At 39.2% G+C, this 20,628-nt stretch overlaps 1 protein-coding gene across 17 annotated transcripts in view; it reads right to left on the reverse strand.

Annotated features, from left to right (window-relative positions):
* The window catches only part of SCML4 (Scm polycomb group protein like 4), a 164,948-nt gene that overhangs the window by 77,396 nt on the left and 66,924 nt on the right, over positions 1 to 20,628 (reverse strand). For 11 of the 17 annotated variants that reach the window (XR_007519031.1, XR_007519038.1, XM_049899206.1 and 8 more), the window contains one exon: positions 5,313 to 5,527. The exons of 5 other annotated variants lie outside the window; for them this stretch is intronic. Coding sequence is in view for 9 of the 12 variants with exons in the window: in XM_049899206.1 (XP_049755163.1) it covers positions 5,313 to 5,527 (215 nt within the window). In the remaining 3 variants the exon portion in view is untranslated. Of the gene's footprint in view, positions 1 to 5,312; positions 5,528 to 20,628 lie in introns of those variants that run through there. One more of the 17 variants, XM_049899798.1, reaches the window with a different exon arrangement.

The following is a 20,628-nucleotide window of genomic DNA, read 5'->3' on the forward strand; positions in this document are numbered from 1 at the left end:
AACAAAACCTTTTTACTTAAGTTTGAACCTTTTCTTAATTGGTATTTTTGTGAAATTGTCTTCCTTATTATGCGATCCCCAAAACAACAAATACTTAAAAAAAAAAAGAATGACCATAACAATAAGAGGGGACAAAAGAATTCAAAGGACTGTAGGATCACAAAATGCTACATTTATCCACATTCATCAGAATATTATTTTATAAAGTGAATTTTCCAGATTATAGAAGGCTGCTCTTTAAGTCATTAACAGATGCTATTGCTTGCCACCAAATATCCATTCTCCTCTTCTTCCTTTAATAATAGAGCCCCAGAATTTTAGCTGATCACATGGTCAGCTGGCACTGCATTCTCCTGCCTCCACTGGAACTAAGTGTAGACAAATGACTAAGTTCTGGTCAATGGGATGTGAGTTTAAGGGGTGCATGCAACTTTGAGGGGTGGGCTCTTAAAGGCGAAAGTCATGCCCTCCACTACCCTCTTTGTTTCCATTCTGTTGGCTGGAATGTAGATGGAATAGTGAGAGCTGGAGCAGCCATTTTAGATCATGAGGTGGAAAGTATGTGTTAAGAATGGCAGAGCAAAAAAATAGAAGGAATCTGGGTCCTAGTACCTAGGGAGCTGCCATATCAGCTCTGGATAGCCTACCCAGCTTTAACGTGGGAGAGAAATTATCTTCTATCTTCTTTAAACCATTGTTATTTGGCCTTTGTTACAATACCTGAATTTGTATCCAGACTAATACAAGAATCAACATTTTAGCTATTTGTTTTTAATATTTTAGGAACAATATTCTTTCTTGAAAATGTTTGCACTATTCTTAACCCATTAAACAGAGCAGGCAGAATATAATTTACTCTTTCTCAAATCTAGGAGGACAATTACTGTTCTGAGCAATAACACAAAGAGATGACTGAGGTGGAGAAGGCTGCAGGCCCCAGAGTAAACGGCCTTGGGCTGTGGGGCTTGGTTACCTCATGCCCAATTCCTGCGGTTCTTGTTACTCTCTCCTCACTATCAAACTATCAAGGATTAAATAAGAAAATATACATAAAGTCCTTCAGCACAGAGCCTCAAACATAGAAAGTACTCAATAAATGGCATACACCATTATTACTGTTACTATTATTATATAACCAAAGAACCCAGTTCAAACCCACTGCCATTGAGTTGATTCCAACTCAGAGTAGAGCTTCCCCATAGGGTTTCCAAGGCTGTAATCTTTACAGAAGCAGACTGCTACATCTTTCTCCCTCAGCGCTGCTGGTGGGTTGGAACCACTGACCTTTGGTTAGCAGACAAGTGCTTTGACCACTGTGCTACCAGGACTTCTTAATTTAGTGGAAACAAACGGGTATTTTAAAAACCTAGCACTTTATTCATTCTACCTAAAGCAGAGTGCCAATCTCAAAGGTTGTCAAATTCCACGTAAAGCTGGAAATTCCACTCTTTGAAGCTAGAATTTGTCCTTGGTATAGGCTCTCTTTCTTTATTTCAAAAGTGACCACCTCAGTAGACTTTTCAGTCATGAAATGTAAGGAAAATCTGCCTGATGATCTTGAGGAATCTCTGAACTAAAGACCTAAACCAATAGCAGATGCTTCAAACTGAGGTGTAAATGCTCTATTTGATCATGAGGAAGGCTATTTTCATGGCTTTCAGCTTGTGTCTCTTCACAGAAAATGTAATGTGAATGGGTTTTTGCTTCTTTTGACTGGGATGAGAAAGGACAATAAGGCCATAAATGTGGTGCTCTCCCGGGGAGAATGTGGCCCAGTACTGTGGCTGCAGGCCTGGGACTAAGACAGAGGTGGGCAGAGAAGGGCCCCTGTGAAGGGTTGTAACCTGTGAACTCAAGAGCACTGACATCTGACTGCCAGTCTAACTGTATCTTTTCTACCTGTAATAATTCACTTATGTTATCCTCAAGGCTCAGAGAAGTGGTTAAATGTGACAACCTGTGTTAACTGTCCTTGGGTCTTAAAGAGCAAGGCTGTATCCACACTTAGACCAGACAGTTTCCCCGCTGTGGAGTGGTACAGAGATGACTGACAGAGGAGCTTGGGGCAGCACCAGGCAAGAAGTGACAAACATTAACCAGCATAGACCTGTGATACAGTCAGCACAGCCAGGTGTCCTCAGACTCTCCTGGGGAAGAACCTGCCCAAGATTCTAGAACTTATAATTTAATTATGATAATATTTTGGCTGCTAACCAAAGGGTCAGCAGTTCGAATCCACCAGGCGCTCCTCAGAAACGCTATGGGCAGTTCTACTCTGTCCTATAGGGTCGTTATGAGTCGGACTCGACTCGATGGCACTGGGGTTTTGGGGGGTTGAATATTTTCATATTCACATATAGTTATAATAATGATATTATTATTGGTATACTAAAGTTATATTTGGAACCCTGGTAGCACAGTGATTAAGAGCTCGGCTGCTAACCAAAAGGTCAGCAGTTCAAGTCCACCAGCCTCTCCTTGGAAGCTCTTTGGGGCAATTCTAATCTGCCCTATAGGGTTGCTATGAGTCAAAATTGACTCAATGGCAATGGGTTTTTAAAGTTATATTAGGAGTGATGGGTGATGCAAGTGGTTAAGTACTAGACTACTATCCAAAAGGCTGGCAGTTCAAACCTACTCAGAGGCACCTTTTAAGTGTCTCCTGCTTCTGGTGATCTGCTTCTGAAAGGTCACAGCCTTAAAAGCCCTACAGAGCATAGTTTGACTTTGTACACATGGGGTTGCCATGAGTCTGAATCCACTCAGCAGCAACTAACAACAACAAAGTCATATTGTTATTTTCTAATATTGATAATGTTACTATTATATTATCTTATTGTCCTATGTTAATATATTAGTATCATATAATTTTATAACAGAAATTACTGTTATCCTCTCAGGGTTCTGCTGTGTGTGTGATCTTCTCCCCCCATTATTACCTTCTTCAAAACTAAAGCTACTAAATTGCTATAACCGAGCTTGTATGAAAGGTAATATAGACTCTGATGGAGGATTTTGAAAGCATTTTCTTAGTAATAAAATACAAAAAAAAAAAAAAAAATTAAGGTTAGACCAGTAATACCTTACTTTGCACGGTCATGATTTTTTTTTTTTTCTCAACTTCTGGCTCCCCACCTATGTCCTAGATAGTTAAACTTGCTAACTTAGTTGCCATTTTGGTAAATGGAACGTTTCCTTGCTGGATTCTCGACGGTTAAAGCTCTTGCCATTAATGGTAACATGGAAATTCAGGTTCAAGGAGATTTTCACAATAAAACTGGGGAGACTTAATAGGTTGCCAACTTTATCTGCCAAGTAAGGACATTTTTAAATTACAAATCCCATCCGCATAAAATATTTAAGAAAACAAAGAACACTTTAACACAAAAAAAGTAGGAAGGAGATATTTCAGAGTGGTCATCTTAGGTTTATGAGCATTTCCTAATTGTTCTTGCTTCTCTCACATCGAGGTGGGTGGGTGGACATGTCATGCAGACTGGTTTTGGGAACCACTCTTTTGGTTTGGTTTGGGAACCACTCTTCTAGGACACTAAGCCCATGGCCTGGGAGCAGACTAGTTTCAGGAGGAGTTTGGCATGTTCTTGGAAGCCTGGGATGGGCCAGCACTTAGGGAGGAGGCTCAAGGAAGAGCTATGGCCTGTGGGCCCCAGAAAAGAAATCCAGTGGGACAGAGAAAATAAGACCTGCTTACTCTGAGCAGGGCCGGAAGCATCAGCCAGCCAGTCTCAAAAAAGTTTTCTCCTGACCTGAGGTGTCCCTGAGTGTTAAGAGCACTGAAAACTGCCCTTGTCAGGAGACAAGAAAATTGCAAAGTTGAGTTCATTCCATGGAGTGAATTTTAATTTTTCCTGGCCCCAGAAATGCTGTGTCTGGTGGTAATTTTCATTCTTGGGTCACAGCTCCCAGGGGAGTTGGAGAAAGGCCAAATAGCGGGAGAAGGTTTTGGTGTGTTTCTTCAGATTCTGGATTTGCTCCCTGAATCTCTAAAAGGAAGGGCTACCCTGCTCCAGCCTTCCAGATGCAATTCCCAGACACCAGCAACCATGTAGGTAGCTGAGTGGGTGAGGCCTGCTCTATGCCAGCTTCAGAGAGACACATTCCTGAAGCTGGTGTGCCCATGAGAAAAAGGAGGTTCTCTTTGTTAGAAACATAACCAGTGACTGAAGACTTTACCTCATGAGATGGCTGAGTAAAAGCTTCTTTTACTTAAACCAATGACCCCAAAATAACTTTGAGTAACCTTCCCCCCACTCAAAAAAATTTTTTTTCTTTTCCCAGCATTTGGAAGAACTATGGAGAGCCAAAGGGATAACGATTTAATTCATTACCAACTCTTCCGGAAGCTTTGTCTTTCAGCTGACCTGAAATAATTTCCATGCAATTTCCTAAATATATGGGAGTTAACTGCCAATTTGCATTTTGGTTTGAGTATTCAGATCTCAAATGGAAACATAAGCCCTTTCTCTCAAGGAAAACAAATGAAGGAAAACTTCTGAAGCTTATTTTCTAGTGCCTGGAAGGCCTCTGGAGAACAAGCTTAATATTCTTTCCTCTCTAGTAGCCTTTTCAAAAACATCTTGGAGAAGGACCTCTCCATCTGGTGTGGGTTGGTTTATGGGATTGAGGTTACATCAGAGGATCCATTCTCCACCCTACCTCCACCCTACCTCCTCCAAATCATTGTTAATTCTTAAAGGATTTTAATTTTCCCTGATGTGCTTCCTTGTAGCCAAACTTGAGGTCAGCATCTTTTATAAGTGGGAAACTATGAATTAATATTCTGAATTTTCATTATGAGTCCGCTTATTGAGGCTAGGTTTGGGGAAACTCATCTATGACCTTTGACACTGGCCTACTTGCATTAATAATTTAAATGTCTGAGGAATATCATCTGCTTCTGCTAAAATAAATGACGAATGAGTTCTAGAAGGCAGTTTCCAGAGCCATCCTAATAAGAATAGTCAGGGAAAAGCTCAGCATCTGAAACACGAATTTGGATGCAAGGTTTAATAATGCGTATTTAGCTATGACCCTAAAATCTGCTTGCCTCACAACTTTCCCCATCTGGTGTAATTTGCTTTCTTCACTTGTAAAAGCGCACACAATAGCATTTATCATGTGCCATGTTGTAACAGTGAGGCCTCTTCACATGCTTCATTGAGAGAAACTTATTGTTCATTCTGTCTTTACCAAGCTCCTGGCCTCTCGTTACAGCTCCCAGTGAAGTCATGCTCAAGCTTCTGGGTCCCAGCGCAATACAACTTTGGAGAAAGGAGATGATAGAGCCGTACCTTGTACCCGGGTTTCCGCCCTCTTTTCTTTGGGGTCTTCACTGCTGGTAAGCAACCAGGTGAAGCAGAATAAAGGTTATGAACTGCCATCTTCATAGGTGCTGAGTGAAGTGGGGGTCGGCCTCGCTTCCTCCCAGGGATCCCTTGAGACTGCATTTCTGCTGGTGCCAGTCTTACGGAATGAGGTGACAGATGGCTCACAGGCAGAAGAGGTGCTAAGAATTAGTCCGGACACAAAGCAAAACAGAAACAGAAGTGTTTGTTTGGTTTGCAAGGCAAAAATGGATCTGGTTTGACCATTTTGGAGATGCCTACCACTTATTGGAGGGAAGACAAAATAAGAGTGAGCCAGGTACCGTTAGGAGCTTTTACAGTGCTGTTAGGCTCCTGGTGGGCAGTCTACAGATCCCCGGGTATAATTTCAAGGATAGGGAATTTCCACAGGGCTACAGTAAAGTAGTGAAGATGCTGGCTAGGGGGAGAAGACAATAGATTCCCAGCTCCAATCTTAACTGATACTGTCACCAGCAACAAGATCGCTTTATCTGTCTGTGTCTCAGTTTCCCCTGTTAGTTTGAACTGATACAATAATAATATTAAATAAACCCAACCATCCTCTTGTATTCACTTCTAATCCCTTTGGTGGGGTTATAAATAGTTACGACTTTTTTTTTCTTAAAAGCAATTTAACAGTACAAATCAATTGTATTAATGTTGGTGATATCCCTTAACCAAAATATGGGCAGAGATTTTTATATAGGTATGTTCGATTTAACATTATTTAGAATTGCCAAAAAAAAAAAAAAAAAAGTTTAACAATCAGTAAAGGGATAGTTAATATAGCTATAGAATAAAAACAGTCAACTATATAACGATGTTTTACATGCTCATTTAATGACATGAGGCTAAGTGAAAAAAGCATCATACAAATTGCATGTAAAAATGATCTCAGCTATGTAAACACTTACATGGATAAGAAAATGGAAGGAAATGTGCTAAAATTATAATAATGGCCAAGATGGTGGGAATATGGGCAATTGCTCACCTTCCATAAATCCTTTCTCCCTAACAGATACCCCACATACTATAATATTTTTAGGATTAAAAACAGTAATAATAAGCTTCTCAGGCAAAATTGCCTAAACCTTTAAGCAAGGGGTAGTTGATTAACCCCAACCCATAGAACATAGTGATATTGTGAGCTCAGGAGTCAGATTTCTCATTCTCAGGAACAAATCAAGTGGGGCAGAACTTTTTACTCCACTTAGGGACAATGTCAGGTATTAAAATTAATTTCTGACAATTTTTAAATACCAGCAGGGTTTTAGCAGAGCTTCCAAACTTAAGACAGACTAGAAAGAAAGGCCTGGCAATCTACTTCCAAAAATTAGCCAATGAAAACCTTAGGGATCACAACAGAACATTGTCACACTCACTTGCTTTGGACATATCATCAAGAGGATCAGTTGCTGAAGACGAACATCATGTTTGGTGAAGTAGAAGATTAGCTAGGGTAGGGGAGACCCTCAGTGAGATGGATTGGCACAACAGCTGCAGCAATGGACTCAAACATGCTGGCAGCAATCATGAGGATGGTGCAGGACCAAGCTACTCTTTGTTCTGTTGTATGCAAGGTCATCATTAGTCAGAATTGGAGTTGACTTGATGGTAGCTTGCTATCGATCTATCTGCCTATCTGTCTATCTATCGGAAACCCTGGTGGAGTAGCGATTAAGAGCTGCAGCTGCTAACCAAAAGGTTGGCAGTTAGAATCCACCAGGCAGTCCTTGTAAACCCTATGGGGCAGTTCTATTCTGTCCTATAGGGTCACTATGAGTTGGAATCAACTGGATGGCAAGAGGTTTGGTCATGGTTTTTGGTATCCAGCTATCAAGAATAAGGAGCTTTTGCTCAAAAGATTGCAGAAGGAGTTGGGAAAGACGATAGGAGCAGTCCCTTCACCCTTTGCCCAGGCAGTTCTGCACGGACCAAATTCCTTGCTCAGGAAAGAAAATATCAAATAGTGGAAAATTGGGGCATCCTCTACAGATTTAAAGTCACTTTGTTAATTCTCTGAATATTAACAGTATTTTATGAATAATTTTGGTTGCCCTTTTTCTAACTTTTTCATATCTGGTAAATGGAATCTTAAAGTACAAATTTATTAGTTGAATGCATTATTATTTCAGGTAAATCGTTGTCAAACTGTTGATTATGTCAATTTTCCCTGTTTTTCTCTTTAAGAAAAGTACTGTATCTCATTGATTCTGAGATTAGTATTTTTTCACTTGTTACTATCTCTGAAATTAGTATGCATCTTATAGCACTGTAAGCTTGTCAGAGCTCCATAGACAGCGTTTTTTTCTTAGTGATACATAAAATAATTATGTGTGATACAATCAAAGAATTACAAATTACAATGAATTTGATCTGTGAAACTTTAATTCATCAACATGTAAACCAAAAAAAATCCTTCTGTTTCAAGACTTAGTGTCTGTACTAGACAGTGCCAACAAATACCCTAAATATTCATTTTCAAAAAAGAGGCTACCGAAAAAATTTTAGAACCACTAAAACTTATTAAATAAGATTTTTGCCATGTAAAATTTGGCCTGGGTCTCATTTTGAACTATCGACATCAAAAGTTTCTGATTTTTCATTATTAGTTTATCATCTCAGATTTTGAAAACAAGGATTTTTCCTAGTTTAGGACAAGTTTCCGCACCTTTCTACTTTAACTCTACTGAGAAAACCAACAACATATCCATTAACATCAAGGTCAAAATTCAACCAAATAAAACCCATGATTAGAGAACACATTGAATGTCTTTCCTCTACAAAAATGGGAGTCTTCTCAAAGAGTAAATGGGCTGCATTCCTTCAGTGGTGGTTTGTCTACTTGTGTATAGGTATTGCAACCCTCTGCTAACTGAGATACTTCCTCACCAAACCCTTCTTATTGAACAGTTTTTGAAGAGTAAAGAACGAGTAACAAATAAACACATCATCCTAAGGATTTTTATCCTTCAAAATTAAACTCAATGATCCAAAAATTTCTCAATATTTCAGAAAAATCATTTTTAAAAGTTTCTCTGTTGTACTGTGAGGAAAAGCCAGGACTTGTGCTGTATGCACTTTCCTCTTCCTTCCTTTTTGAAAGTGTAAGAAACCTCTCTAAGTAACTAAATCTGATTAACTAACTTCATGCTAATGAAGCAACAGCTCAGCTTCTAACTCTTGGGAATATTTGCGTTTGGCTGGACCTCAAAAACCTTAAGGAAGAAAGGTTTGGAGATCTACATCCAAAAATTAGCCACTGAAAACCCTGTGGATCACAAGTGTCCAATCCCATTATGCACGGGGTCACCATAAGTCAGGGGCCAACTCAAGGACAGCTAACAACGCCAACAAAAACCATACACAAAGAAATGAATCTTTATTGGTGGAATATTAGGTACCACAACAATTAGGGAGATATTTCAGAGATAGGAAGTCTTCCCACAGCCTCCTCAGTTCACCATGCCTCACTACATATTTCATTCATTAACCAGGAAGATGCTATTCCCCAATTTCTTGTCATAAATAAATACATTTTAAACTGAGAGTAAGAAGACATTAAGAATTTAAAAAGGTTATTTTAACCAAGAAGAATTTTCTGAATCTCACCTTGGAATGATTTCAAAGAATTGGGAGAAAGCACTTAGAAAGTGGTTCTTTCAAAAACAGACCCAGAAACTTCTGGAAAAGATGACAACGAAAGTGCAGGTTCCCCAAAATATTCCTTTCCAAAACTAAGACATGGATAAACAAAATTAAAAGTAGCAGAGAGTAATCCTGAATCTAAGGATGGGCTTCAATCTTGAAATGCAGTAGAAATAAAACAGATGGAACTTTTGCAAAGAGAACATAACTATGAAATTTAAACGAAGAAAATTTATCATGTTTAAAGGTCATATAGTTAAGGTCATAACTGACAGAAAGAGAAATAACTTAAAGATATATTACAAGACCATTTGCCAGAATGAAGAGGCTTTCTGTGTCTTAAGAGAGTTTCTTAGAGAATGAATAAAAATAAATCCTAGGGAAATTAATATACTTTGAAGGTAAAGGGAAAAAATCTACAAGCATTCACACAAAACGAGTAGGTCATTTACAATAGAAAAATAAAAAGGCTAGTTCCCTTCAGGAGTGTTAAGCCAGATGATAATGGAGTCACCATACTGGCCTTTTTGTCAGGAGTTTATAATTACCACACTTCTTCCCACCGCAGGGCCTTTTGCCTGTGGCTCCTTTTGCCTGGAATGTTCTTCTTCTCCTTGCACCTGGTTTACTCCTCTCATTCCTCATTACTTACCTCAGAGAGGCATGACTCTACCTCTCATTAGGATTTCCTAAGCTCAGGGTTCCTCAGCTCCGACGCAAACCCATTGCAGGTGCGGCATCCACTGTGGAACTTGGACAAGAAGAGCAGATGCAAACATGAAGCTCATGTTGCCTGTGGTGCCTGTGAACTGGGAGTCTCCTGTCTTCTGCCAGCTTTTATGAAACCATGGCAGGCTAACTTGTTTGCTTGCAGGCAGGGTAAGATCTCAGGCCTGTCACAGTTCTTGACATAAATTTAACATGACGTATAAGGATTTATACGAAGAAAATAATGTTTATAAATTATAAGATGTGAATAAATAAAAAGACTATTGGACAGATATTTTAAAAATATAACTCTAAAATAAGATGTTATTAAATAAGAAGACTTGTTACATTGTTGTTAGGTGCCATCGAGTCAGTTCCAACTCATAGCGACCCTATGCACAACAGGACAAAACACTGCCGAGTCCTGTGCCATCTTTAGAATCGTTGCTATGCTTGAGCTCATTGTTGCAGCCACTGTGTCAATCCACCTTATTCAGGGTCTTCCTCTCTTCTGCTGACCCTGTACTTTGCCAAGTGTGATGTCCTTCTCCAAGGACTGATCCCTCCTGACAACGTATCCAAAGAATGCAAGATGCAGTCTCGCCACCCTTGCTTCTAAGGGGCATTCTGGTTGCACTTCTTCCAAGACAGATTTGTTCGTTCTTTTGGCAGTCCGTGGTATATTCAATATCCTTTGCCAACACCACATTTCAAATGCACCAATTCTTCTTCAGTCTTCCTTATTCACTGTCCACTGGCTGCTGCTTCCATGGCTGCTGACTGTGGATCCAAGTAAAATGAAATCCTTGACAACTTCAATCTTTTCTCCATTTATCATGATGTTGCTTACTGGTCCAGTTGTAAGGATTTTTGTTTTGTTTATGTTAAGCTGTAATCCATACCGAAGGCTGGGGTCTCTGATCTTCATTAGTAAGTACTTCAAATCCTCTTCACTTTCAGCAAGCAAGGTTGTGTCATCTGCATAACGCTGATTGTTAATGAGTCTTCCTCCAATCCTGATGCCCTGTTCTTCTTCATGTAGTCCAGCTTCTCAGATTATTTGCTCAGCATACAGATTGAATAGATATGCTGAAAGGATACAACCCTGACACACACCTTACCTGACTTTAAACCAATCAGTATTCCCTTGTCTTGTCCGAACAACTGCCTCTTGATTTATGTAAAGGATCCTCATGAATACAATTAAGTGTTCTGGAATTCCCATTCTTCGCAATGTTATCCATAATTTGTCATGATCCACACAGTCAAATGCCTTTGCATAGTCAATAAAACATAGGTAAACAGGTAGGGGCCAAGACGGCTGACTAGGTAGATGCTACCTCAGATCCGTCTTGCAACAAAGACTCGGAAAAACAAGTGAATCGATCACATACATGACAATCTACGAACCCTGACCAACAAACACAGATTTAAAGAGTTGACCTGAGTGACAGAGACTGAGAACAAATAACCACAGGGAAGCAGCGACTGTTTTCGGAGCCTGGAGCCAGCATCCCAGTCAGAAAACCTTTGCGCCAGGCTTTGGACTGGGCACAGGAGAGTAGAGCACAGCATCCTGAGACAGCGCAAACACAGGGCACAGCCCCAGCCCCCTGAACCGACCTCGCGGGGGGGCCCAGCCAGTGCACGCAGGCAGCGCAGTGACGCAGCTGACAGGAGGAGAAGTCACCAGGAGGAAACAAATGGTTTTGGAGCTGGGAGTGCAGAGTCCCTGCTGGGGAACCTTGGCGCTGGGCTTTGGACTGGGAGCCGAGGACACCACAAGCACGGGACGCGGGCTTGACCCTCGGGGGCAATCTCTACCCAGCCAGCACACACAGTCGAGGACATGCCCCTCGGGAATCTCAGATAAAACAGTCATCCCAACCAAGATAAGTAACTTTGTCTATATTCCGGGGGCTACTCTCTCCTATTTATCTGAAAACTCCCCGCCCCTTCCCAGGCGGCTTCATTAACATTGGAATTTCCTGGGCCAGAAAGTAAACTGCTCTGCTGTTTTTCTTTCTTTTGTTTTGTTTTTGTCTTTTCCTAACCCATTCTCCTGGCCTGAGAGAAGCAACTACAAAAAACACAGGGACCAAAAATCCTTCCCTAATTGGACTAAAAACACAGAACCAGCTCCAGCCAAGCATATGTCATCCACAGTCTCGGGCTTTCATCCCTACTGGGAACAAGATGGCTATTATAATGCAAAAGCATTTCTGATAGGGATCTGACTGCAATTGTTTTAGCGGATTTACTGGAAAGACAAGTTTCCCAGGTCTGATATCTCTGCGTATTCAACAGAGCCCTCACTGACCCACAACAGGGAACTGAGGGCTGAAGCTCCCCCCCCAGACCACTTAGCCTCCTGCCTTAGGGGTCTAAGGAGGGTGACACATACAAATCTGTAGAGGTACTTGCATTGGGGGCCTAAGGTACAGCTGCAGAGCCCACCCACCAAGGTGCTTTAGGAATAGAGACACACCTACCTCACTGACACTTGGGGGAAGCCTGTCAGCATCCTGCTCCCCTGGAGTGTGAGCCCCAGCTGCTACTAGAATCTGATGCACACAACTATCACCACTACTTCTCGAGGTGGATAAGTGACAGTCTACATCACACACTTGATGACCCAAAATCAGATTCTACTCAAGAATAGTGAATGGACTCAGGCTTATATATCTGGTAACAGCCCAAACCAGCTGGTAATAGGACATAAGTGAGTCAAGGGCTACAAGAATCAAGACAGTGCAATCTAGTAGCCCATCTATGTATATTGAAAGAAAACAAAACAAGATAAGACTCAGTGAGCAAATATAGAATAAATCACTACAATATCTTAGTGATGGCTCGGAGACAGCAGTCGATATCAAACCACATAAAGAAGCAGACCATGACTGCTTCTACAACTCCCCAAACTAAAGAATCAAAATCTTTCCCAAATGAGGATACAATCCTGGAATTGCCAGATACAGAATATAAAAAATTAATTTACAGAATGCTTCAAAACATCAGGGATGACCTCAGAAACGAAATAAGGCAATCTACAGAAAAAGCCAAGGAACACACTGATAAAGCAGTTGAAGAACTCAAAAAGATTATTCACGAACATAGTGGAAAAATTAATAAGTTGCAAGAATCCATAGAGAGACAGCATTCAGAAATCCAAAAGATTAACAATAAAATTGCAGAATTAGACAACGCAATAGGAAGTCAGAGGGGCAGACTCAAGCAATTAGAATGCCTACTGGGAGATCTGGAGGACCAGGGAATTAACACCAACATAGCTGAAAAAAAATCAGATAAAAGAATTAAAAAAAAATGAAGAAATCCTAAGAATCATGTGGGACTCTATCAAGAAGAATAACTGGCGTGTGATTGGAGTCCCAGAACAGGGAGGGACAACAGAAAACACAGAGAGAATAGTTGAAGATCTGTTGGCAGAAAACTTCCCTGACATCATGAAAGACGAAAGGATATCTATCCAGGATGCTCATCGAACCCCATTTAAGATTGATCCAAAAAGAAAATCACCAAGACATATTATCATCAAACTTGCCAAAACCAAAGATAAAGAGAAAATTTTAAAAGCAGCCAGGGATAAAAGAAAGCTCTTCTACAATGGAGAATCAATAAGAATAAGTTCAGACTACTCAGCAGAAACCATGCAGGCACGAAGGCAATGGATGACATATACAGAGCACTGAAGGAGAAAAACTGCCAGCCAAGGATCATATATCCAGCAAAACTCTCTCTGAAATATGAAGGTGAAATTAAGACATTTACAGATAAACACAACCTTAGAGAATTTGCAAAAACAAAACCAAAGCTACAAGAAATACTAAAGGAAATTGTTTGGTCAGAAAACCAATAATATCAGATACCAGCACAACACAAGCTCACAGAACAGAGCACCCTGATATCAACTCAAATAGGGAAATCACAGAAACAAATTAAGATTAATTAAAAAATAAAAAAAAGCTCAAAACAGGGAATCATTGAACTCAATATGTAAAAGATCACAATAATCAAAAAGAGGGACTAAATACAGGTGGCATAGAACTGCCATATGGAGAGGGATACAAGGCGATATAGGACAATACGAGTTAGGTTTTCACTTAGAAAAATAGGGGTAAATATTAAGGTAACCACAAAGAGGTATAACAACTCCATAACTCAAAATAAAAACCAAGAAAAACGTAACGACTCAGCAAACATAAAGTCAAATACTATGAAAATGAGGAACACACAAGTTACAAACAAAAACGTTTCAGCACAAAAAAGTAAGTGGAAAAATGAAATTGTCAACAACACACATAAAAACGCATCAAAATGACAGCACTAAACACATACTTATCTAGAATTACACTGAATGTAAATGGACTAAATGCACCAATAAAGAGACAGAGAGTCTCAGACTGGATAAAGAAACACGATCCGTCTATATGCTGCCTACAAGAGACACACCTTAGACTTAGAGACACAAACAAAAACTCAAAGGATGGAAAAAAATATATCAAGCAAACAATAAGCAAAAAAGAGCAGGGGTAGCAATATTAATTTCTGACAAAATAGACTTTAAAGTTAAATCCATCACAAAGGATAAAGAAGGACACTACGTAATGATAAAAGGGACAATTGACAGGGAAGATATAACCATATTAAATATTTATGCACCCAATGACAGGGCTGCAAGATACATAAATCAAATTTTAACAGAACTGGAAAGTGAGATAAACACCTCCACAGTTATAGTAGGAGACTTCAACACACCACTTTCGGAGAAGGACAGGACATCCAGGAAGAAGCTCAATAGAGACATGGAAGACCTAATTGCTACAATCAACCAACTTGACCTCATTGACTTATACAGAACTCTCCACCCAACTGCTGCAAAGTATACTTTTTTTTCTAGCACACATGGAACATTCTCTAGAATAGACTACGTATTAGGGCATAAAACAAACCTTTGCAGAATCCAAAACATCGAAATATTACAAAGCGTCTTCTCAGACCACAAGGCCATAAAACTGGAAATCAATAACAGAAAAATTAGGGAAAAGAAATCAAACACTTGGAAACTGAACAATACTCTGCTGAAAAAAGACTGAGTTATAGAAGACACTAAGGAGGGAATAAAGAAATTCATAGAATGCAACGAGAATGAAAATACTTCCTATCAAAACCTCTGGGACACAGCAAAAGCAGTGCTCAGAGGCCAATTTATATCGATAAATGCACACATACAAAAAGAAGAAAGAGCCCAAATCAGAGAACTGTCCCTACAACATGAACAAATAGAAAGTGAGCAGCAAAAGAATCCATCAGGCACCAGAAGAAAACAAATAATAAAAATTAGAGCTGAACTAAATGAATTAGAGAACAGAAAAACAATTGAAAGAATTAACAAAGCCAAAAGCTGGTTCCTTGAAAAAATTAACAAAATTGATAAACCATTGGCCAGACTGACTAACGAAATACAGGAAAGGAAACAAATAACCCAAATAAGAAACAAGATGGGCCACATCACAACAGACCCAACTGAAATTAAAAGAATCATATCAGATTATTACGAAAAATTGTACTCTAACAAATTTGCAAACCTGGAAGAAATGGATGAATTCCTAGAAAAACGCTACCTACGTAAACTAACACAATTAGAAGTAGAACAACTAAATAGATCCATAACAAAAAAAGAGATTGAAACGGTAATCCAAAAACTCCCAACAAAAAAATAGCCCTGGCCCGGACGGCTTCACGGCAGAGTTCTACCAAACTTTCAGAGAAGAGTTAACACCACTACTACTAAAGGTATTTCAAAGCATAGAAAATGACGGAATACTGCCTAACTCATTCTATGAAGCCACCATATCCCTGATACCAAAACCAGGTAAAGACATTACAAAAAAAGGAAATTACAGACCTATATCCCTCATGAACATAGATGCAAAAATCCTCAACAAAATTCTAGCCAATAGAATTCAACAACATATCAAAAAAATAATCCACCATGACCAAGTGGGATTTATACCAGGTATGCAAGGCTGGTTTAATATTAGATAAACCATTAATGTAATCCACCATATAAATAAAACAAAAGACAAAAACCACATGATCTTATCAATTAATGCAGAAAAGGCATTTGACAAAGTCCAATACCCATTTATGATAAAAACTCCCAGCAAAATAGGAATTGAAGGAAAATTCCTCAACATAATAAAGGGCATCTATACAAAGCCAACAGCCAACATCACTCTATATGGAGAGAGCCTGAAAGCATTTCCCTTGAGAGTGGGAACCAGACAAGGATGCCCTTTATCACTGCTCTTATTCCACATTCTGCTAGAGGTCCTAGCCAGAGCAATTAGGCTAGACAAAGAAATAAAGGGCATCCGGATTGGCAAGGAGGAAGTAAAATTATCTCTATTTGCAGATGACATGATCTTATACACAGAAAACCCCAAGGAATCCTCCAGAAAACTACTGAAACTAATAGAAGAGTTTGGCAGAGTCTCAGGTTATAAGATAAACATACAAAAATCACTTGGATTCCTCTACATCAACAAAAAGAACATCGAAGAGGAAATCACCAAATCAATACCATTCACAGTAGCCCCCAAGAAGATAAAATACTTAGGAATAATTCTTACCAAAGATGTAAAGGACCTATATAAAGAAAACTACAAAGTACTACTACAAGAAACTAAAAAGGACCTACTTAAGTGGAAAAACATACCCTGCTCATGGACAGGAAGACTTAACATAGTAAAAATGTCTATTCTACCAAAAGCCATCTATATATACAATGCACTTCCGATCCAAATTCCAATTACATTTTCTAAGGTGATGGAGAAACAAATCGTCAACTTCACATGGAAGGGAAAGAAGCCCCGGATAAGCAAAGCATTACTGAAAAAGAAGAAGAAAGTGGGAGGCCTCACTCTACCTGATTTTGGAACCTATTATACAGCCACAGTAGTCAAAACAGCCTGGTACTGGTACAACACCAGGCACATAGACCAATGGAACAGAATTGAGAACCCAGATATAAATCCATCCACATATGAGCAGCTGATATTTGACAAAGGCCCAGTGTCAGTTAATTGGGGGAAAAGATAGTCTTTTTAACAAATGGTGCTGGCATAACTGGATATCCATTTGCAAAAAAATGAAACAGGACCCCTACCTCACACCATGCACAAAAACTAACTCCAAGTGGATCAAAGACCTAAACATAAAGACTAAAACGATAAAGATCATGGAAGAAAAAATAGGGACAACCTTAGGAGCCCTAATACAAGGCGTAAACAGAATACAAAACATTACCAAAAATGACGAAGAGAAACCAGATAACTGGGAGCTCCTAAAAATCAAACACCTATGCTCATCTAAAGACTTTACCAAAAGAGTAAAAAGACCACCTACAGATTGGGAAAGAATTTTCAGCTATGACATCTCTGACCAGCACCTGATCTCTAAAATCTATATGATTCTGTTAAAACTCAACCACAAAAAGACAAACAACGCAATCAAGAAGTGGGAAAAGGATAGGAACACGCACTTCACTAAAGAAGATATTCAGGCAGCTAACAGATACATGAGAAAATGCTCTCGATCATTAGCCATTAGAGAAATGCAAATTAAAACTACGATGAGATTCCATCTCACTCCAACAAGGCTGGCATTAATCCAAAAAACACAAAATAATAAATGTTGGAGAGGCTGCGGAGAGATTGGAACTCTTATACACTGCTGGTGGGAATGTAAAATGGTACAACCACTTTGGAAATCTATCTGGCGTTTTCTTAAAAAGTTAGAAATAGAACTACCATACAACCCAGAAATCCCACTCCTCGGAATATACCCTAGAGAAATAAGAGCCTTCACACAAACAGATATATGTACACCCATGTTTACTGCAGCTCTGTTTACAATAGCAAAAAGCTGGAAGCAACCAAGGTGTCCATCAACAGATGAATGGTTAAATAAATTGTGGTATATTCACACAATGGAATACTACGCATCGATAAAGAACAGTGATGAAATCTGTGAAATATTTCATAACATGGAGGAACCTGGAAAGCATTATGCTGAGTGAAATTAGTCAGATGCAAAAGGACAAATATTGTATAAGACCACTATTATAAGATCTTGAGAAATAGTATAAATTGAGAAGAACACATACTTTTGTGGTTACGAGAAGGGGGAGGGAGGGAGGGTGGGAGAGGGTTATTTACTGATTAGTTAGTAGATAAGAACTACTTTAGGTGAAGGGAAGGACAATACTCAATACACAGAAGGTCAGCTCAACTGGACTGGACCATAAGCAAAGAAGTTTCTGCGATAAACTGAATGCTTCAAAGGTCAGTGGAGCAAGGGTGGGGGTTTGGGGACTATGGCTTAAGGGGACTTCTAAGTCAATTGGCAAAATAATTCTATTATGAAAACATTCTGCATCCCACTTTGAAATGTGGCATCTGGGGTCTTAAATGCTAACAAGCAGCCATCTAAGATGCATCAATTGGTCTCAACCTACCTGGATCAAAGGAGAATGAAGAACACCAAGGTCACATGATAACTATGAGCGCAAGAGACAGAAAGAGCCACATGAACCAGAGACTTACATCATCCTGAGACCAGAAGAACTAGATGGTGCCCATCCACAACCGATGACTGCCCTGACAGGGAGCACAACAGAGAACCCCTGAGGGAGCGGGAGATCAGTGGGATGCAGACCCCAAATTCTCATAAAAAGACCAGACTTAATGGTCTGACTGAGACTAGAGGAATCCCGCAGTCATTGTCCCCAAACCTTTTGTTGGCCCAGGACAGGAACCATTCCCGAAGACAACTCATCAGACAGGGAAGGGACAGGACAATGGGTAGGAGAGAGATGCTGATGAAGAGTGAGCTACTTGTATCAGGTGGACACTTGAGACTGTGTTGGCACCTCCAGTCTGGAGGGGAGATGGGAGGGTAGCGAGGGTTAGAAACTGGCAAATTTGTCACAAAAGGAGGGATTGGAAGGGCTGACTCATTAGGGGGAGAGCAAGTGGGAGTATGGAGTAAGGTGTATAATAAACTTATATGTGACAGACTGACTTGATTTGTAAACGTTCACTTAAAGCTCAATAAAAATTATTAAAAAAAAAATAGGTAAACATCTTTCTGGTATTCTCTGCTTTCAGCCAGGATCCATCTGACATCAGCAATGATATCCCTGGTTCCACGTCCTCTTCTGACACCAGCCTGAATTTCTGGCAGTTCCCTGTCCATATGCTGCTGCAGCCATTTTTCAACGATCTTCAGCAAAATTTTGCTTACATGTGATATTAATGATATTGCTCTATAATTTCTGTATTCAGAAAATAAAGACTATTTAATATTGGACAGATAGAGTGCCTAAAAATATAATTTTTCCTAAATTATTCTATAAACACAATCACACTAAAAATCCAAACTGACTTTAATTTAGAAAAAGAAGCGCGAAACAAGTGGCAGAATGGGCAATTTGCCCTACTCGTTGCTAAAATGAATTATGAAAGTACAACAATGGTAGCAGCATGGTAGAGAAATAAGCAATCAAATCAATGAAAAAGTAGGTTCAGAAATTAAGCTTATTTTAAATTTCTATTTTTTTTTTAGTTTAGGAGCACTTGATATCAATGCAGGAAAGCTGGGTTACTCAAGAAATTATTAGTAAATAACTGACATTTAGAAATATATAAAATGCTAACTGTATTTCAGCAAAATAAATTCTTGGAGTATCCAAGACTCAGTATAAAAAAATTTTTAAAAACCTTAAAAAATACCAAATATTTTTTCATCCTTGGGATGGAGATGGGCTTCTTAAGCCTGACACAAAACTCAGAAAGCCAAACAGATAGAAAAACATGACCACATAAAACTCAAGTGCTTTCCTACAGCAGAAGTAAAACCTGGGAAAGTTTGAACAGAAATGACAGTCTGAGGAGACTGTTACATATGGGACCAACAAAAGGTTAATACAAAGAACCCCTTTCAATTATTAAAATGAATTCTCCAACAGAAAAATGAACAAAGGACATAGACAATTCACACAGAGAAGGAAAAAGTGAGAGAGAGAGAAATGAATGGCCAATTATCACAAGATTCTAAATTTTACTGGTAACCAAAAAAGAAAAGAAAGGAAATTGCAATATCATCTGTCATCTGTTGCTTATCAGATTGATAAAGGTGAGAACCCCTACAATACTTAATGTTGGGCTGATGTTGGGGAGAGTGTGAGGAAGATAAGCACCCCCATTTATTGCTGGTGAGCATACAAACTGGCCAACATTTTCAGAGGATGGTTTGAAAATCATATAAAAATTTTACATATGCGTATTTTCTAATACAGCTTCTTCACTCCTAAGGAATTATCCTAAGAAGACAATCTGAGCACAGCACAAAGGATATTCTTTACAATAATGTTTGTAATAGTGAAATGCTAAAAGCAACACAAATGTCCCTCAGAACAGTCTTGGTTTAATGAATTATTTCAGGTTCATAAAATGAAATATTTTGCAATTTTAAGTATACATGTGTAGGGGACGTGTGCACATACATACATGCGTATATAAAGATAGCAAAATACTACATATAGTATGATTCCATTAATATAAGTTTTATATGTAGAGAGAAGGGTAAATCCAGATATGTTTAGGCATGGAAAGAGGTCTGGGAAAGGTAACATCGGGAAGCTGACGGTGGTCATCTCTGGGCAGAAGGATATTGAGAGGGGCTTTTTTTTGTTAGGTTTTTGCTTCTGGGTGTTTTTGTTTGTTTTGCTTTGCTTTCTTCTTTATAATTTTCTGCATTATTTGAATTTTTTAAACAATCGGTAGGAAAATATTATAAATAAAAGAAGCAATGAGTGAATGAT

Source organism: Elephas maximus, chromosome 1, assembly GCF_024166365.1.
Source record: "Elephas maximus indicus isolate mEleMax1 chromosome 1, mEleMax1 primary haplotype, whole genome shotgun sequence".
NCBI classification, from domain to species: Eukaryota; Metazoa; Chordata; class Mammalia; order Proboscidea; family Elephantidae; genus Elephas; species Elephas maximus.